We start from the raw sequence: 20,598 nt of genomic DNA on the forward strand, positions 1-20,598 counted from the left end.
AGCATCTTTTATTTGCTCTAATTTGGTCTGATTGGAATTATTTGCGTCGGTGGAGAGGCTCCTCTTAAGAAATATTCCTAGCAAAAACTACATTTGGTGGCAGCAGAGGAGCCAGTGCCAGGGGTGGAGGAGTTGATGCCCGTGGGACTGGAAATCCTGCCAGGTCACAGCCTGAGCAGCAGGGTGCTAACTGTGGGGCTCAGGTGGTAATATTAAAACATCAGTAGATTCAGGCGTAGTCACTGAGCCAACGGAAAAACAATACCTACCCACCTCTGCTATGCATGCGTGCAGTGTAGCCCAGACTAGCCTTGACTTTGTGATCCTCCTGCCTCTATATCCCAATCGTAAGATTATGGGCATGTGTCACCACACAAGGCTTATACTATTTCACGTATCCAACAGGACTCCCTGAATAAAAGCTTTGCAACCTATCACCCTTTGTTCCAGGACTTGGTGTCAGTATTCCCTGTCTCAATACTGTCCTGACTTGCCGTGTACCATCCTTCAGTTCTATTGTTTCCTGAAAGCAGCAGCCTTCCAGAATCTTACCATCCAACGTTCACTTCAATGTGAGCATCCAAGATGGCCACCACATCCGCGGTAGCAGCTTCCAGACCCGTGTTGCGGGCTTGCGCGAGACCTCGTCTCTTTGTGTGCCGTATGAGTTTCAATAAGAGTGGATAGTTCCGGTTGTAAAGCTTAATCATCTCATCCAGTCGTGTCTTCAGTTCTCCTTCCAACCAGACACACAAGCATAGAGACACTGAGCGCGAAAATGTGATGCAGAAATCGCACTCTGTCCTGTAACTGTGTGTGGGCAACGCCACTGTAAGTGAGCAACTCCAGAGCCCTGACTGAGGAGGTACATAACATTTACCCAGTGCCTTCCCCCATTTCCTTTCCCCACCCTTGCAGCTCTCTGCTTGGGAGATGTGAATCACTGGTCAAAAGTGCATCTAACATCCCGAGAAACTCTTAGGCAAAGAAACAGCGCAGGCCTGGCTTGGTACTTAAGGTTGTAACGTTAGCGGATGAGTTTGCAGAGACAGCCTGGGAAACCACCATAGCTTAACAGCGAGACTTCCTAGAGAACCAGAATAAGCAGCTTTGCTTTGTTTTAGACATCCCTGGCTGCTCTGATTACATCACTATGAGTACAACTGCTCAGACTGATCTTCTATGCCAGCATCTAGATGAAAAGTTTACTCTCAATATTATGCAAGCAAGACTCAGTCTTCCCAGACTGTTTACAAGGGTTTTTTCCTTCCCCCTTCCCTCTCTTTTTGTAAAGCCTGCCTCTGCCTTTCCTAACTCAGGCTACCAGTTGCCTTCTTTGCATATTTGAAGGCAGCTTCAGCGTTCATACGAATCACTAAGTAGTATGCAAACTGCTAACCAACTGACCCAGTTATCCGCTGATGACAACTGACCCGGTTATCCACTGATGACATATGTTTTCTTGGCTCGGTTGGTTTTTGAGACAGTCTTACTCTGTAAACTAGACTAGCCTCAAGCTCAAGGTAATCCTCCTGCCTTAGCCTCCAAGGGCTAGTATTACGGGTATCACTGTTAGTATTAATTCACCTAATCATTTATAGAAACCTGTAAATGATAGCACTAGAGTATTCCCACAAGACAGAGAAAGGGAAACTGAGGCATGGGAAGAGTAAGACACTTTCCAAATCACATATCCATCTAGGGGCACAGCTGTGCTGTCTCTAACCACACATTGGCTCAAGAACCATGTGCACAGTTGTTTGATTTTATTAAGCTCCCCACCGCCACCACTGTCCACTCTCTCTTTACATCCAAGGCTAGAACTCTTGTTGGTTCCTCTCTCAAAAAATGGACATACTTTTGAAACCTGAGGTATCCAATTCCTAAAACCAACACTTACATGGCTTTGGTGCTAAAATTTGATTGGTTTTAGTTGTTTTTTTTTTCATTCTCTCTCTCTCTCTCTCTCTCTCTCTCTCTCTCTCTCTCTTTCTCACTTTCTTTCTCTGCCTATTTATTCTGTGGTGGGGTTGCACACATACCACAAGCACACATGTGAAAACAGGGAACAGCCCATGGGAGCCAGTTCATTCTTTCTACCGTGTAGTTCCTGGGGAAATAACTCAACCAGTTTGAAAGCAAGCAACTTTGTCCTCTGAGCCATCTTGCTGGTCCTAGCCCCATTGTATAACATTCCTTCCACATTTACACAGCGGCGTGCACATGTCCACACCCCCTCAATAACAATTAATAGGATCAGTTAACAAAAACGTAACTTGATTCCAGGCCCAAGAGAGAACGATGCGCCCCATGGTGGTGGCAGTTAGGACAATAGGAAGCTTTATCTGACTTTTCCTCACGAATCGCCCTCATCAGTGATCTCCTTTGCACTCGCGGTGCTGCCGTCCCATGACTGAGAGTCTTGAATTAAGTCTCCCCACCACAGAGCATGGATTATAGAACTGTTGTGTTTGTGGGAAGTGGGTGGATCTTTTGAGGTCTTCCATCTCAACCCTTGCATCAGTTCCATGAAGAAACTGAGTCCCAGAGGAGTGAGAGGTCCTGTCTAAGGTCACTACAGACAGCTCCAAGTGCATCCTGGGCCTTCAGCTGCCCAGGGTTCAAATCTAGATCTCCTTTTTCTTACCAGCAGAATCGGGCTACAAGTTGGCACCCATCTCCATGACCAGAAACGAATAGAACTGGTTCTCGTTCATGATTTCTAGTGAATTCTGCTCAAGCAGTTTTACCTTCTCCTTCTCACTGACTTAATTACCCTGGTAGAATGGGGATGTGTGCAAATGAAGAAGGGTTTTCTCAGGGGCCCAGATTTTCAGACCCGCCCCCTCTCTCCCTCTCCTTGCAGGGACCTTCAGACTCAATAACTCTTCTCTCTCGTCCTTAAAGACGCCCAGTGAAGGAACAAAGGCCCACACTTCCTAAGTCCACACACTTTGAAAACCCTTTTTTATCATTAGTCCAAACCTCTGGTTCTATCATTTAATGTTAACTTGTTTTTATTTAATGCACAAAATTGGTAGAATTAAGAGAAAACATGTTAGCTATACTTCTTAAGATGGTTACAATAATCAACACACACTTGGTATGCAAAGAAAGCAAATCACAGAAATGTTACAGTTCTCAAGGATATATATATCTTTTAAAGAAGGGAGCCAGGGTTACAGATTTAGAAGGCAAAGGCCCAGGCCCACCATGGTGGTGCATCCCAGTAACAAAGCTGGAGAGAAAGAATGGGGCAGGAAGGCAACCTAAGCTACACCTTCACGGTTACCTAGCATGCATGAAACCACAGATTCCATCCTCACTCAGTGTTGCATGAACTGGAAGCTGTGGCACATGTCTGTCATCCCAGCACTTGGGCGGTGAAAACAGGGTGACCAGGGTCACCCCTTGACTGGATAGTGAGCTTTAGACCAGCCTGGGTTACATGAAGCCATGTCTCAAAAAAAAAAAAAAACCAAAAAACTCACAAGTGATCAAGTCTACAATCTGCCCCCTTCCTCCATGTGGCCTATGTAGACTAGACCTGGGGCTGGGTGGCCAGGGGACAAGACTTGCTGCCACTGTGAGTAATCCCAGGTCCCTAAACTTTCTCTCCTCCAAGCTTCCTTACCTGAGAAATTTTGCCCTTGTCTTACAAAGGGAGGCTCTGAATATCTTTCTTGTCATCTCACGCAACTCAGCCCTTAGGTCTCCTTCATAGAGCATGCTCAAGGCAAAGGCGATTTTGGAGTCACACGGTTCTGCACCTGACCCCAAATCCACAATGACCTGCCACACAGTTGGGACCCCCTGTGCTTTTCCTGTGTCTTTGTGTCTTACTTGTGCATTCGAGATGATGAGCTGTACTCCTGGCGTCATGAAATGTAAATGTTTTCATCACAAATAGACCCTCACTAAATTAGCCTTTACTTCCCCTCTGGGAGACACTCACCATGTCCCAAACTCCCAAGTGACAACCTATTTCCAATGACAATCGTGCTCGCTTAGCCTTCCCTCAGGATGCTCACCGTGGGAGCTAAAGTCATCCACCAAGATGATCTCTTTCAGCAGCTGAGGAGGGGTCCGGTTGATGATGCTGGTGACAGCCCTCTGGATAACGGACAGAGCTTCATCCATGAATATGAGGATGATGCTGAGGGATGGGAGCTGGGCAGGGTATGTCTTCTGAAGACACCTGTAAGACATCATTCTTTTGTAACACATTGTTCTTTAATTATTTAAACATTGCAGTCCAGGCTTCCTCCTCAGTGCATATGGTATCCTATTAATAAACTCACTAAACCTCAAACTCAGTGGGCGAAGGAAAATCTCAGGTCTTTGTCTAAGAAACCAAAAGGGTTTCTTTTTTATCTATTTGTCCAAAATTCTTTTGCTTATCCAGAAGCAGCCCATCTCCCTTTCATTCATCTACAGACAAGTTGCATAGATGATGCTTAGAGTTTAGTCCTATGTGCCACTATGCGTGTGTCTCTATTGATCAAGCCCTCATTTTAAAAACATGACTATTGAGAAATAGTGTACAGTAATTGAATTCTCTTATTTAAAAGCATGCAATCCCCTGACTTTGTCAGTCACAGAGTGGAATGGTGATTAGCATTAATTTTAAGGGGAGGATGTACGTGGAGGTCAATGTCAAATGTCTTCCCCGATTTCAACCTTATTTCTCTGATACAGGAATTGTCACTGATCATGAATCTTTTCAATCCAGCTAAGCCAGACGGCCATGGAAACCCCACCGCATCCACCTGCTGCCAGCACTGGTGACAGATGCGCTGGGCCTCAGGACTCAGGTCCCCACGTTTGAGAAGCAAGCAGTTTCAGTCAACACACCATCTCTCCAGCTTCTAGTTTTAGAAGGCTTTCTCATGTATAAAGAAAGCCTAAAACCTTGCCAGTTATTTGCTATTTCTCCCCAACCCATCTGTCCAATGTCCCCTCAGCCATAGGCATACACTGATTGAATTTCCATTTTTATAGACTTACCTGCCCTGGGGCTTTCATGTAAGTAAAAATAAGTGATGCATTCTACTGAGCATCCTATTTTCATCAGCATTGCAGCAGGTACCAATAGCTTTCCTTTGTGGTCAAATAACATTGCATCGAAGAGTTCTAGCACTATCGTTTATCCATTTGTCAGCAGATGGGTATTGAAGATATTTAGGGTATTTTTGCTTTGGGGCAATTATGAACAATAACTGGAGGAACATTCTTAAACAATCTTCTTTTTAATTATTTATTTTTATGTGTATGGGTGTGTGCTTACATACATGTATGTGCACCATGTGCATGCAGTGCCTGTAGAGGCCAGAAGAGGGCATCAGATCCTCTGGAAGTGGAGTTACAGATGGTTGTGAGCCTCCGTGTAGGTGCTGAGACCAAAATCTCGGTCCTTTGCAAGAGCAGCAAGTACTCTTGACTGCTGACCTAGCTCTCCAGCCCTTGAACAAGCTTCTTTACCAGCATGCTTCCATTTCTCTCATATAAGATAATACACCATGTGACAGTGTTTCCGTCTATGACAGACCACATATACAAACATGGCTCCAATGATGTCTCACCTGTCTCAGTTTGTGGAAACACACTCTATAACGTTTGTACTGTGACAAAAATGACCTAATATTACATTCCCCTGAACTCAGCCTATCATTAAGGGGCACATGACTTGGGAATGTGGAGGTTGCAGGGGTGAGTGTAAAGATTTTAAAAGTACAGTCTGAAAAAAAATTGACATATGATTTTTATTCTTAAGTCTGGTACCCTAGGAGTTGACCTGAATCAGTGTGGCTTAGTGTTTACACTGTTCAGAAGTTGGGGGGGGGGGGCTGAATGACAGCAGGCTTCAGCTGCCCTTTGATGGATCTGTGTGCAGGCTGAGGAATGGTGATCAGCTTCTCTCTCATGCTCATCTGATTGTTCCTGGGGGCGGGGGGTCCAGCCCAGTGCTAAGACACAGCCATGTTTAGTCCACCCAGGCAGGGTGATCCTAGGGGGCTCTTCTTGGCTGTGTCTTCCCAGTTTCTGTTAGATTTCTGAATGTTCCCACCCTCCCTATAATACGAGCTATGAGCTTCCTCTTAAATATTCTCCACCAAGAATGCATGGTTAGCCAGGCATGGTGGTGTACACCTTTAATCAGTACTAAGAAAACAAAGACAAGGGGCTGGAGAGATGGCTCAGAGGTTAAGAGCATTGCCTGCTCTTCCAAAGGTCCTGAGTTCAATTCCCAGCAACCACATGGTGGCTCACAACCATCTGTAATGGGGTCTGGTGCCCTCTTCTGGCCATCAGGCATACACACAGACAGAATATTGTATACATAATAAATAAATATTAAAAAAAAAGAAAACAAAGACAAGTGGATCTCTGTGAGTTCGAGGACAGTCAGAACTACATGGAGAGACCCTGACCTAAAAACTATTCCAAATAAGGCCAGTTCCTTAAAAAAGAGAATGGAAGGTTTTCACCCCAAATTCCATCCTGGAAAGAGCTTCTGCATCAGTCCTCAGGGCTGGGGGTGCAGACTGCAGCTTCCTGCCCTGAGCCAGAGTGACACTCTGGTCTGCAGGCAGACAAAAAGGGCAAGAAGGCGGTAGGCAGCAGCCCCTGGGCTTCCTGGCCTTAGCATTCTAGAATAGAACTTCATCTGTGTAAGCCAGCTGGGGAAGGGACACCTGGAACCCAGCATTCTTAGTCTGGTGCAGTGGGGTTGAAACTCTACCCTCAGAGTGGGTGTGAGGTAGGGGGTGTTGGTAGATAGAGGATGAGGTGGAGCTGAGGAGTCGCTGCTTCAGCCACCTCCAGAGATAGAGGACGCACATCTCACGATGGGGATGGGAAAGGGTGACATGTTTTTAGTTGGTTCACCCTTCCCGCGGATGAAACCACAGCCGTATGGGAAATGCCGTGGCGAGAGCCCCCTCCACCATTCCTACACAGAGTAAAGACTTGGCATAGAATATCATTCCCCAGAACTGGGGGTGGGGTAGAGGGAGCACACAGTGGCTCAGATGCCATGGACTCCCACTGAGACTTGTTGAGACTTAGAAAATGTTCTTGCCAGGATGGTTCTCCATTTGCTGTGTATGCTCGAGACAATTTCTGAAAATGTTGCCTGGTTGGTTTGTTAGAGGGGAAAGATGTTTCAGCATTCTGTCACTCTGGAAGGAAACCTCAATCCACAGTTAATTAAAAGGAAAACGAAAGTGGCTGTCAATTCCTCTTTAAATAGCCACATTTGTGGAGTCTCTGGTTGTATTAAGAGCATTCTTACTGATGTGACAAAGAAAGAGGCAACTTAAGGGGGGAGGGTTCAAGAGGGTACTGTCTGTCATGGCAGGGAAGGCACAACAGCAGGGACAGGTGAGTGGGACTCCCACACGTCCCAGATCAGGAAGCAGGGCGGAGGGGGGGCTGCTGGCAATGCTGGCTTTCTCCCCCTTTTTATTCAGTCCTGGAAACAAGCTCAGGGAAGGAAGGGAGGGAGGGAGGAAAGGAAGGGAAGGAAGGAATTTGCAATTCAATAATAAAAAGAATGTGTCCTAATAGATACTTCTGAAAGAAAAAATAACATGCAAATGGATAATAAGCACAGAAAAGATGTTCACCATTAAGTCTCAAAATTTTAAATAAATAAATACAACACAGTTGAGATCCCATCTTACAACTAATAGGCTAACTGATCACATGAACATACACGCACAAACACACACACACACAGAGAGAGAGAGAGAGTAACAGGAACACGTGCTGGAGAATAAGTGGACAAACCAAGATTCTTGGAGCTGGGGTTGCACTTCGGAGGTGGCATGCTTACCTACATTTACAAGACCTGGGGTTCAACCACAACACCAGACCTGACTTCTGCTAGCTAGGGTGGTCAGTCCCTGTGATCCCAGCACTTGGGAGGCAGAGAACTTTGTAGACCAGACCTCAAACTCCTTGAATTCCTGATCTCCCCTCAAAAACAAAGAAACAAGCAACAAAAACAAGCAACAAAATACAAAGAAACAAGCAACACAAAAACTGGAGAGAAAATAAACTAATTATGCAAACCTTTTGGGAAATAGTCAGGTAGGCTCTCCAAAGGTTAGCTATGGAGTTACATATGACCCAGAAATAAGCATCCATTACTACAAGCATCCACTAAAAGACATTGGTTTGTTCTCATACAAACTTGCATGAAACAGCCCTTCTTTGCGATGCCCAGTCCCATGTCTGGGTGTGTCTTACTTCCTCCTGAGCACCTCTCTCCCTTTACTCTCTTGGTTGTATATTAGCATTTCTGTATCAAACCCCAACTCTACCTCATTAAAAACAAAACAAAACACAATATCATTGACAGTAGCCCAGACCTGGAAACAACGGAACAGTCATCAGCTAATGGCTAAGAGCAAAATGTCACATATCAATATAAAGAGAAAATATTGGTGTTAACTACTACATGAATAGTCTTCAGACACACTATAAAAATGAAAAAAGATACACATACAAATATACACACAGACACAAACTCATCTACATGATTCTATCCTAAGAAAAGTCTAGAATAGGTAAATTCATAGGGACGAGGAAGCTTATAAATTGTGAAATGAACCATAAAGAAAAGTACAGGGTCTCTTTATCAGATGATCAAAATGTTTTAAGACTGTGTGCCTTGTGCGCCACTCTGAAGATACCAAGAACCATGGTAGGACAGTGGCTCATACCTGTATTGCTAGTGTGCTAGTGGTAAGGGGATCTCCAAAAGCCGGAGATCAACCTCAACTATATAATGGGACCTAGTTCCTTGCATTTATTAATTAGAATAGAAACCATTCATTTTTATATGTCTACAAAGCTGTACCAGGAATAATGGTATATACCTGTAATCCCAGCACAAAGATGAGAGGATCAAAGTTCAAAGATCAAAGGTTCAAAGTTGTCCTCAACCACACAGAATCTGAGGCCAGCCTGGGCTATATAAGACCATGTCTAAAAAGCCCCGTATTGGTGTTGACGCAGGCCTTTAATCCCAGCACTCAGGAAGCAGAGGCAGATGGACTTCTGTGAGTTCAAGGCCAGCCTGGTCTACAAGAGCTGGTTCCAGGACAGCTAGAACTGTAACACAGAGAAACCCTTCCTCGAGAAACAAAGCAAGCAAGCAAACAAACAACAGCAACAAAGCAAAAACAAACAAGCAAGCAAAAGCCTGAATGGTTTTTGTACAAGTCTGTTGTTGATGTTTTGTTTTGGTGTGTGTGTGTGTGTGTGTAAAATGAAAGTGTGTGTGTGAGGGGAGGGCAGAAAGAGCTAGAGCAATGGAGGGGGCTGCTGCAACCAGGAATACAATCTCCATATGAGATTCAGTGAGGAACAGGATCCAAGCAGAGCAAAGAGCCTCGCTGCTGATTGAGGTGGGACTCATTCAAGTCCTTGCTCCAGTCTAGGATCCTCATTGGGAGAGGAATAGCCCCACTACGTGGGATCCCTTCCTGTGTGCCACTCCCTCTCTCCGGGAGGTAGAGCATTTGAGTTTGTCCATTACCTTCTCTGATATGCCATCACTAAATTCTAAACAAGAACCCAGCTAGGCATGGTGGGAGGACACACTGAAATCGCAACACTCGGGAAAGCAGAGGCAAGAGGAGTTCTAGTTTGAGGTCAGTTGGGGTTATGTGGTAAGAACTAATCTCAAAACAACAAAACAAAACAAAACAAAAAAAGGAAAAGGAAAAGGTGTGGTCATCCTCTTTCCCACACTCTCCTGCTCCCCTCACCCATCTTCCTACCCCTTCACTTGCATGGTTCCCAAAGTTCATCACCAAACTACACTGAGGTCCTGCCAAGCCACCCCTGGTCCAGTGCACCTGGAGTGGCGGGTGTCAGGGATGCTTCGGTTATAAGGCAGCCGGTTGCTGAGGAACACGTTGTAGCCGAACTCCAGGAACAAGTACCGGGCCTCTTTCTGCTGAGCCTCCGAGAGTCCCTTCCCCCATTGCTGGAAGATTGAGGGCAGGGAGAACCTCTTGGGCGCCAACCTGACTTTCAGTGCCTTCCAACCTTGGTGGAATTCAGCTGCTCCCCGTCCCACGTGACCTTGTTGCTGCATACTCAGCTTCAGACTTTCTCCTGCCGATAAAGAGGATGGGAGTGGCGTGAAAACAATTCAGCCGACCTTAGAAAGCTAAAAACTGCAGTCCGACCTGCACCATTTTCTCTCTGTGACAGTTCCTACTTCAACTGTTCCTGCAAGAGCCTTGGGGTCTGGGTGAAGACTTTAAGAGACAGGTTTAGTTTAAGAGTCTTCCAATCAGTTGGGCAGTGGTGGCTCATGCCTTTAAATCCAGCACTTGGGAGGCAGAGGCAGGCAGATCTCAGTGAGTTTCGAGACCAGCCTGGTCTACAAAGCGAGTTCCAGGACACCCAGGACTGTCACACAGAGAAACCCTGTCTCAAAAACCAAAATAAATAAATAGTCTTCCAATTGTATGGGGGCTGCCCTTCAAAGGGACACTGGAAACCTGGCCAATGCCGTCTTTGCTTCTCACTTCTGTGCAGTGATCTGCCTTCTCCCCAAGCACCACGTCTACTGCTTCATCTCAAGCTTAAAGCAACCGGGCCAACCAGCTTTTGCCAATTAGCCGGAAGCTAACTTCCAAAGTGTTGCGCACATATAAATTTTTTCTTTTTATAAGTGGATAGGCTCAGGAATCTGTTGCACTATAGAAAGCTGACCGGCATAGTCTTCGAATGTAAGACTTTACAAGCTCTCGTCCCAGAGAAGACGATTGGTAAAGAGTCCTTGTCAGAGCTGTGCAAGGCTCAACACCATCAAAATTAACCCACTCCTCACCCCAGGGCTCCTTCAGAACTGACTTTGATCTCAGAAATGACTCAATAAGATAGTGTTTTTCAGAATGAGACCTAAGAGTCATGTAAGAAATGTCAGTTGTGGGTTTTTTGTTTTGTGTGTGTGTGTTTTAATGTAGATATCCCTCAAATCTACCAAATCAGAATATCAGGGCCAGGTGAGGGTAGAGAGCCAGGAGGTATGAGAATCTTCATTTATTTCACAAATAGCACACTATTTCAGAGTGTCACATTGACCACCCGGCCCTTCACATCTCATGTGGTTGATATACCAGCACCTTTGAAGCTAGGGACACACCAGGCCTACATTTTCAGTTTGGCTATAAGACTGTCTGCAAGTGCTCATGGAACATAGCGGACAATGAGGACTACTGAGAACTCAAGAACGATGGCAATGGGTTTTTGATACTACTGCACGTACTGGCTTTGTGGGAGCCTAGGCAGTTTGGATGCTCACCTTACTAGACCTGGATGGAGGTGGGTGGTCCTTGGACTTCCCACAGGGCAGGGAACCCTGATTGCTCTTTGGGCTGACGAGGGAGGGGGACTTGATTGGGGGAGGGGGAGGGAAATGGGAGGCGGTGGCGGGGAAGAGACAGAAATCTTTAATAAATAAATAAACAAAAAAAAAAAGAAAAGAAAATGCAGGCTCCCAGGCCTTCCCTAGACACACTGATCCCTTGGGTCTGCCATAGCTTGTAGAAGCTGGTCCAACTGGTTTAGCTTGGTTTGTTTTCCATAGCTGCTCCTGATAGAGCTAATAGCCACATTTGAGAATCATGAGTTTACCCCAAAATAATGACCAGATGGTGACAGATACGGGTAAAGGACTGGCCATGCCCAGGAGGCCTAATGTGCTCAGTAGACCCATAGTAGCAATGATGCTTGCCATTCAGAAAGTGCCCTGCAGACTTCACAGCTCCCCTACCCCTGTTAACTTCCCCTTGACAACCCCAGGAGATTTATGCCGCAAAGTGGAGTGTCTTAACATGGGCACTTTGAAGGCTCTCAAACTGAATCAAGAGATGGGGGAAGGAGGGAGGGAGGGAGGAAGGAAGGAAGGGAAGAAGAGAAAGAGAGAGAGAGAGAGAGAGAGAGAAAGAGAGAGAGAGAGAGACCTTCAGTCATTAGACCCCACAATGGTGATGAGGGCTTCCCACCACAGGACCGCTGCCCCCTCGCCCTCCCTACTTTAAATTCCAACCAGACTGACAGGACCACTTTTACCGCAACCAGAATCTTCTTGCGTGTTAGACAGAGGTACAGTTAGTTCTTCTGATTACAGCCCACGCTTCCTAGGCTGGCAAGGGACCACCCAACTGCATGACTCCCCGAGACACAAGCTCACCCATACACAGCCTGTGGCTTGTTGAGCAGATGTGTGTTTGCGTCCAGAGGTACTCACAGCCCTTCAAGATGGAAGCAGGAATGGCTACAACTGAGAGGCAGATGGAGCATCTTTACATTTATCGGGAGAACCTCCTGCAGCCCTGGCTGACCTCTGCTGTGTCATCTGTAATGACTCTGAACTCTTGGCCACAGGCATATGGCACCTTGCCTGCTTATCATGTTTTTGTCATTTTAAACGACACTTTTACTGGACATGACAGCACGTACTTTTAATCCCAGCACTCTGAACATTAAGGCAGGAGAGGGGCAAGCTGCAAGTCAAATAATAATATCGACACTCTGCTTAGCTCTGGCTTCACACTCGCACACCCCAGGTCTGGTCCCCACCCGGGCTTACACAGTTAATGCTCCTTTAAAGGATCAAGCACTTGACTCTGAGACACGGGAAGCCGAGACACTGGCAGTTCAGAGAAGTGAGACTTTCATGAGGAACGGGAATCACAGCAACCCCAAAGCATAGTGAAATCTTACCCCTAACTTTAAATAAAGAAGCTAAACTTGAAGGTATATGAGCCGGGAATGATGGTGCATATAATCCCTGAACTCAGGAGGCTGAGGCAGGAAGATAGCACGTTTCAGGACACACAGGGCTACACAGAGAATCCCAGGCCACCATGCACTATAGAGGAAGATATTGACTCAAAAAAAGGGGTGGGCTGGGGGTGGAGGTTCATGCTACTTTCTATATAAAGTCACAGCCTTTTGAGGGCCACTGTCCTGTCTCCTCAGCCTGTCGTTGTCATTACGTGTTCAGAGTCTCATGTGATGTGTCCATATTGAAACCTTGACTCTCTAACAAATCCACTACACACTCATGATGAAAATTCTGCAAAATGAAGTAAGAATTTTGCCCATGGTTCCTTTCTCAACAGTTCCACTATTGTATGATTTTAGGGTCATAACCTGTGCCTGAAGTCAGATCCTCAATGAGCCGATTAAAAGTAGAAAGGGGAGACTTATTTAATTTAACTAAGTTGGGAAGCAAAGCAAAAAGATCTAGGGAAACCTTCCCCAACCCCTACCCTCAATCCATTTTCTGTGTCCTGAAGTCAAACAAAGTTTAAGTAGAGGCCCAAAGACATGCACATCTAAGCTGCCAATTGGTCAAGACGTTGTTCTCACCCACCACTAACCCGTTCCTGCCTGGGCTCTAGTCTCATCAGGCAACCGTGAAGTAACAAGTTGTTAAGACTGCGGCAAATCTTTCCCCAAGTCCCCACTCTGGTTGCCACCCTTTCCCTCTCCCAGCATGAGCTTCCTGGGGAAATTCCCTTCTCTGTGGAGTCTCTTGTTCCAACGGTGTGATTGTCAGACTGAAGAGTTGGCCTCTTCCTTGATTTTTCCCCTTTATTCTCAATGTTCCTAAAGCTCTTTCAGCCTGCACACCCTAAGATTTCCCCTCCCATGGGATGGAACTTACTTGAGTGGTGCACATTCTTCTCCAGGTGCAAGGGTCTCTGGACCACCGCAGGCCCCTCCTTGTGGAGGCTGTCCACAATCAAATGGCGTACGGTCCCCGTGGTGTAAAACACCAGCAGAATGTTGGCTGCTACCAGAATGATCACAGCACAGAACACCTTGGAGCAGCTCCTCCTCCAGAACCTCATCATGAGCCCGGGGAGCCTCGCTCCCTTCTGGCAGAGTCTGTGGCTAACCAGGCAAACCCAGGAGCAGAGCCCACCAGACGGGCTGTCTCAGGTGGGTGGGAGCCTCACAAGTGACACCCTACCTGCTAAGCCTCATGTTCTCTGACTGGGAAAGCTGTCACAAGAGGCCTGGCTTGTCTCTAAATAGTCAGGCATGGGCAATGGACCAGGGCAGCCACCCAACAACTGCAAGATCACTTGGATACACTTGGCATCGCTGCCTAGGGGGAAGCCCTTCTTCCATTGGATTTTGGGGTTCTGCCTATCGAGTGCAAGGATTAGGTAGTGAACTATTCTATCCAGTTAAGGTTCTGTTTGTCACAGACTCTTCCTGTGGAATCACAAGTAAGGGCTGGTCGGGGTGGGGGGCGGGGGAGTGTCCCAGAGGAGAAGGAGGATGTGAAAGGAACCCATGAAGCAGCAAGAGCCCACAAGGGAAGCCTGTTCACACATAACTTCAGGGCAGAGAAAACAGCAGGTGTGCAGTGAATGCTTGTTCGGCTCACTTCAGGAGAAGCGTCCCTGAAGGTGGCTCCTGGAAGCAGGTGTAGTAAGCTGGAGGTGGCTCTGGGGTGAGCCAGGAAATGATCCTGCTTTGGTGTGTATGTCCTCTGTCCAACTCTGGTCTCTAGAGTTCTATTCTAGTTTTTTTTAGCTCCTCTGCCTCCACACCCCACACTTCCCATGTTGTAGACAACTCACCCAATTAGTGTTAAATTCAGCATCTAAACCTGTCCTCCAGCTCAGAAGTATGAAATCCTCAGTCTGGTGCTGGGCCCTGCACACTCTGCTCTCCAAGGATGGAGAAGCCTGGCCACTTCCCATTTGCAAGTTCCAATCAAAACAAATAAAAAACACGCAGTCCCTCTCATTTCTTGGATGAGCTGGGGTGGGCACATTGATAGTTCTTTCTAATCACTGGATTCTTTTGGAGTCTTTTGGAAGTTCAAAGCCCAACCCCAAAGGCACACCTCCTCCAACAAGGCTACACCTCCCAATCCTTCCCAAACACTTCTACCAACTGGAAACAAGATACTTAAAATCCTATAGAAACCATTATCATTCAATGGCTACAATCACTGTTGTAAGGAGGCTACTTGTTTGTTTCCCAGCTGCCCAGAATCTCTAAATAACACAAACTCCATGAAAAACCTCTTTGATGCCCATCTTTCTCTTGAAGTAGATTGGTGCTGCCAGGAACAGATGTGTCTCACTGTCATGAATAGTCCTAAATTATTAAAAACATTTTAAATGCCATATTCTGAAGGTCTCTGAAAGATTTGAAGAATACCTATCTAACTGAAATATATGTCAATATACCTAGAAAACCTAACTAACATGACTAGAAGCTTGATTATTATAGATGATGGCTTAACAGAATATAGCCAGGCTGAAAGAGAGAGGGAGAGAGAGAGAGAGAGAGAGAGAGAGAGAGAGAGAGAGAAGGCAGAGTCAGGGAGAAGCCATGTAGCCACCGGAGGAGACTGACGCTGGTACCGATCAATCACGAGCCTCATAGTAAAATATAAAATAATCTGCCACAATCTCTGAATTTATATGTGTGTTGGTGTGCTGTGTTTAGAAGGTGTGGGAGCCCATGTGTGACTCAGTTTCCATCTGGAGTCAATTCTGACTTAAAACGTCATTTGAGTTCAAGCTTGCCTGCTCTGCTTGCTCCAGTATCCTTGAGGGTTGTGAGAAAGGTCTGATTAAGCTGACAGAAAAATCCAGACAGAAGAAGCTGCTTACACCAGGACAGGAATAATCTTGTGGTTAGATACTGACTGTCTATGCTGTGCTTTGTTCTGCTTTTGTATATAAGCAGGCTCTGAAATAAACCCGGGGCTGTGCAGAGTAAGATGGCAGTCCCCCAAATCTAATATATAATAAAAGGGTTAATTTCAGATGTAAGAGCTATCTAGAGAATACACTTAAGCAATTGGCCAAACATTATTGCAAACAATATAGTTTCTATGATTATTTCAGGTCTGGAAAGCCGGGAGCAAATGAGTGGCCTCCACCTACATCACAAGTCCTGAGGTCTTTTCCTTTTTTTCATCATGTTTCTTTGTATTGTGGTTTGGAGTTAGTGCAGACAGCCTGCACACACTTTCCTGTCTCATGCAGATAGCTTTCCTGGTCATGATTAGTTGTCTGTGTAATTGTCATCCTGTTGAATTCTGCATATGACATAGATACAAGTGCCCTGATGGTAGTTTTAGCCAGGAGAGACAACAGCAGACAGTATGACCCAAAAAGAAATTCTAAGGTAAGTACAGTGGCTGGCAAGAGAATTTTCAGGTTAAGGATGCTCTTTTCTGCAAAAGTCAAGGGGCTCAGGCATATCGGGGTCGGGAGGAAAGTAGCTGAGACCAGCTCAGTGCCCCTCCCCTGGACAGGTGACAGAATCAGGACTGCTAGGCATGTACAAGCAGGAGAGCATGGTGGATTCCTGCTGCCATACACAGAGATATTTCCAGGCCATGCAGTGTGCTACAGGGCATATTTAGCTATTGCTCAGATAAAAAGGGTTTATGTGCTTCACGCTCATTCTCAGAGTTAAAGTGTTGAACCCGGCTCCTACCTGATGGCCCCAGAGCTGGCAGTAATGGTACCTTCACCATTTTAAAAGAGGAGAGAGGTGGAGCCAGCATCTAGAGTAGCTGCCAACAAAGCTGCCTACCATTTTAAAAGCTCTTCAAGACAGTGGAGAACTACAGTGGTGCAGATGGAGCTGGTGTGGTTGGTACATCTAACTTGGGAAAGCAGCTGAGTAACCGAACTTTGTGATTAACATTATCAGTCCTGAGTGTCTTAAAAGAAGAAAAGCCCTGAAGAGAAGAAAATGGGCCCAAAGAAAAACATTCACCTAGAAGAGAGATAAATATAAAATAAGGCAACAGAAGAGAACAGAACAAAAACGTGGGGTTTTCATACATTTGTTTGTTTTATTGTAATTGTTGAGTACATCCAGACACATGGGGAAGCCTTGACCACTACCACCTGAGCTGCTCCAGCACATGCAGCTATATATGGTCACGTGATTCACCTTTACACACCTTTAAGCTCAGTTCTCAGAGTGTTGTTGGAAGGGTGAGAATCTGAAAGATTGCCTTAGTTCCCACCTGTCAGTGGATAGCATAGCTTCCATCTCATTCAGACATCCCAGTGAGACTTTAAATGCTTTAAGGATACACTATCCGTTTGTACCAAAATTGAATGATGCACTTAGGATAAGGCACTGTGGGCATTTAGACAGGTAAGGGTTAGTTTAATGGGGTAGAGAAAAGGTTATTCCTGTACCGGGTCAGTAGATAATTATGATTCCCTGTACTGGATCACACTGAATCAGCGGATAACGATGACAAACCAACACAGTACTTTTTAAAATGTTCTACAGTCATCTTCCGCTTCTAGCTAAGATGGAACACCTGAGACTGGATTGATCCTCCTGTCAAAAACATCTGCAAAACTACACAAAATCGTTAAGTGTTTTCAGGTCACGGGAAGCAGAGGAATATGATCTCTGAGAGGTAGTAGGATCCAAAAGGAGTGTTCTGTCATTGCCCAGAGGGGTCAATTTCACAGTCATGACTGAGAGAGCAAGCCCAAAGAGAGTCCCACTGAGCAGGCAGAGTCAAGGAGTAAAGTCTGTGATCTGCTATAACACAGCTCACAATGGAGAGTAGCCAAGTTAAAGGAGCTGCAGAAAAGGAAGGGGCCCAGGAGTCAGCCTGCTATCCTTCCAGATTCCTGGACAAGAGACAGGCTGAACGCATTCTGGGAGACACTGCACCAGGTCTAGCTTAGAGCAACCACGGCAGGGTTAAAAGATAATGGCAACACTAGAGGTTTCAGAGTCCCTGATGATGACACCTGCTTATCCCATTTCTTCTTGCAGGGCTTTTGTCTCATGGATTTCAGATTTCAGTGCTGTGTTTTTAGGTGCAGACATGCTACATGTGTGATGCCTTCCTGAAGTATGGACTCTTATTATGAAGCAGCTGTCACCGCCTCTAAGAATATTCCTTTCTCTAAAGTTTGTTCTGTCTGAAATTCTCACTTTCTTCAGGTAAGTGTTAGCACAGAATGACTTTTTCCATACTTACACATCCGTGTTCTCACACTTATAGTGGACTGCCTACAGAAGCTTTGTTTCAGTCTGATGCCTGATGTTGTCTTCTTTTTGTAGAGATAGGTTTGGGGTGTATGTGTGTGTGTGTGTGTGTGTGTGTGTGTGTGTGTGTGTATCTGAGAGAGAGAGAGAGAGAGAGAGAGAGAGAGAGAGAGATCTTTTTTTAAAGATTGGCTTGGTGGGGGGGGGTGCAGAAGGGAACACTAGATCTCCTGGAGCTAGGGATACAGGTAGATCCCACTATTTTGACCAGTAATCAGTATTCTTTGGTTTCATTTTCTGGCTTACAAACTGCTGACTGTGAGAAAGCAATCCATCTCAATGACTTTAAAACGTGCTCACACCTGACATTAAGGGCTTTTCAATTATTTATTTATTATTTATTTAGTTGTAGCTGTGTGTGTGTGTGTGTGTGTGTGTGTGTGTGTGTGTATGTGTGTGTGTGTGTGTGTGTTATCATACTTGTGTAGAGGTCAGAGGACAACTTTAGGAAGTTGACTTTCTCCCCTTCTACCACACCAAGTGCTTTGGCTCAGCCATTTTGCGTTTCTTTCTCATTTAACTCTTTTAATGAGGAACATGGTAATGTCATGTTACAGGTAATGCCATGTTATAGGACACAATTCCATGACCTTGGCTTTCCTGTACTCTCAAGGAAATTAGGAAACAGAAACTAGGGAACTAAATGGATTTATTTGCAGTTTGGCCAAACAAGCAGGGAAGATTCTAGCATCTCTGTCCTGTGTTTATGTCAGTCTCCAGCCACAGGAATTCAAGAGATTAAGGGCAGAAGATAGATTTAGCTATGAAATTGGTTCACCATTCTTGGGGAAGGTGTCTGACCTCAAGTTGTCTTCAATGTCTCCGTTCTCAACCTGGAGGGCGTTTTATAAATTATGCTATCGTAGATAAGAGATTTTTATTTAATCCAGGCGTGAAGAAAATGGGGTAGACATTCCACCTTAAAAAACACCCCCTTCCAATCCTCAGAGGAGAAAAGGATCAAAGGGATCTTCTGGGTCCCAGGAGGAAGGCCCGGGCTGCTAACTTGCATGCCTGGCAGTACTGTCCACCAGTCCATCCCTTTAGTAAGTGAGCGTGTGGCAGAAACCTCATGACACCTTTCCTTGGAGGTCAGATTCAAGCTCCAACTCCCATCTACCTGTTCAACACGCTGATTTTGTAAAATGAGAAGAGATCATAGTCCAATAGCAAATGGCAGGTGCACAAGCATCTCTTTAGAATCAGGAGCAGCTGCCCTGCCCTGTCAAGGCCCTGGCCCATTTTCTCCCAACAAGACATCAGTAGCAGTAGCCGTGTAGAGCACAGAGCTGAAATCTCCACGTGTGGCTGTGGTGTTTGCCTGTAAACCAGCTAATTGGGAGACTGAGGCAGGAGCCTGCAAGTCTGAGGCCACGCACATGCATTCAGGCCTAAAGCCTGGTTTGTGCCTATGTATGTATGTATGTATGTATGTATATACACGTGTATTTTTTTACATAAAAGGGCTTTATTTTCAGGAAAGCAGGAATTTAATCAAACAAGACAAATCCCAAGTCATCATCTGCCTCCTTAGACCCCCTCCTTCTTTTTATCTTTCTTCTCTGCTGCAGCCGGGACAGAACCAGCAGCAGGAGCTTCAGATCCAGGGCCAGCAAAAACAGCCACGGCCCCACCAACAAGCACACTGGCAAGTTTGCCAATACCCTAAGCAATAACATCCTCAATGCTTTCTCATTCAGTTCGCTGATAACCTTTCTGTGCCAGTCATTGTCCACCTTGATGCCCACTCTGTCCAGTATTTTCTTAGCAGTGTCTTCTTAATGTGTTTGGTGTTAGAAGAAGAGCTGCCCCAAGGGCAGCAAGCAGTAAGAGGGGGTGCACTGCATGTTGGCTGCTGCAGACAGGCCTTCACACGTGTGACCTTGGCAGCATCAGGCAGCGAAAGGATAAAGGTAGTTTGTGGCTGTGGCTATTTTTCTTTATTTTTCTTTTTGGTTTTTCAAGACAGGGTTTCTCTGTCATGGCTATTTCAACATACTAATTTGAAAATATTTCTCCATAAAAGAACTGTCTGTCTGCTGGTAACCTTCACAGCGAAAGTCCTTTATGCTAGAACTTTTGATGCTTAGCTGGAGAAATGCTCTTCATGACTCTACCATGAGGGGCTTTTGTCCATTCTCATGTCCCCTTAATATTCCCTGTCTGTCTGTCCTGCCTCAAAGTGATGACAGCAACAAGGACTTTTGGGGGTCACCTCGCAGCCTCAGGGCTGTTACCGTTGGTTGCTGACTCCCAGAGTTGGCAGGTTCTTGGCGTCTTAATCGGAGGACTGAAGAGGTGCACAGACTGCAGGTTCGTTCAGAAGCACAGTCCTGGTAACAAGGGCAGTACAGACCAGACGTGCCACCAGCCAGCAGTCAACTCCTGGAGCGGAAGTACTCAAGGACATTGGCTATTGTTTGGGGCCAGTGCAGGAGGAGTTCCTTGCTAAGGGGTGTGCTGTGGGTGCCTCGCAGGCTTGGACAGTGAAAG

The 20,598-nt window shown here is 45.8% G+C and overlaps 1 protein-coding gene across 1 annotated transcript in view; it reads right to left on the bottom strand.

The window, feature by feature from the left end:
* Nucleotides 1-13,892, bottom strand: part of Galnt8 (polypeptide N-acetylgalactosaminyltransferase 8) — a 38,313-nt gene extending 24,421 nt beyond the window's left edge. The window contains exons 1-4 of the mRNA XM_041636084.1: nucleotides 13,703-13,892; nucleotides 9,870-10,131; nucleotides 4,032-4,198; nucleotides 553-736 (exon numbers count right to left, since the gene is read on the bottom strand). Of these exons, the coding sequence (XP_041492018.1) occupies nucleotides 553-736; nucleotides 4,032-4,198; nucleotides 9,870-10,131; nucleotides 13,703-13,892 (803 nt within the window). The remainder of the gene's footprint in view (nucleotides 1-552; nucleotides 737-4,031; nucleotides 4,199-9,869; nucleotides 10,132-13,702) is intronic.
* Between the last annotated feature and the right edge of the window lie 6,706 nt (nucleotides 13,893-20,598).

The sequence above is a fragment of the Microtus oregoni genome, unplaced genomic scaffold (assembly GCF_018167655.1).
Source record: "Microtus oregoni isolate MIOR12 unplaced genomic scaffold, Mior012 000002F_ref0000024, whole genome shotgun sequence".
NCBI lineage: Eukaryota > Metazoa > Chordata > Mammalia > Rodentia > Cricetidae > Microtus > Microtus oregoni.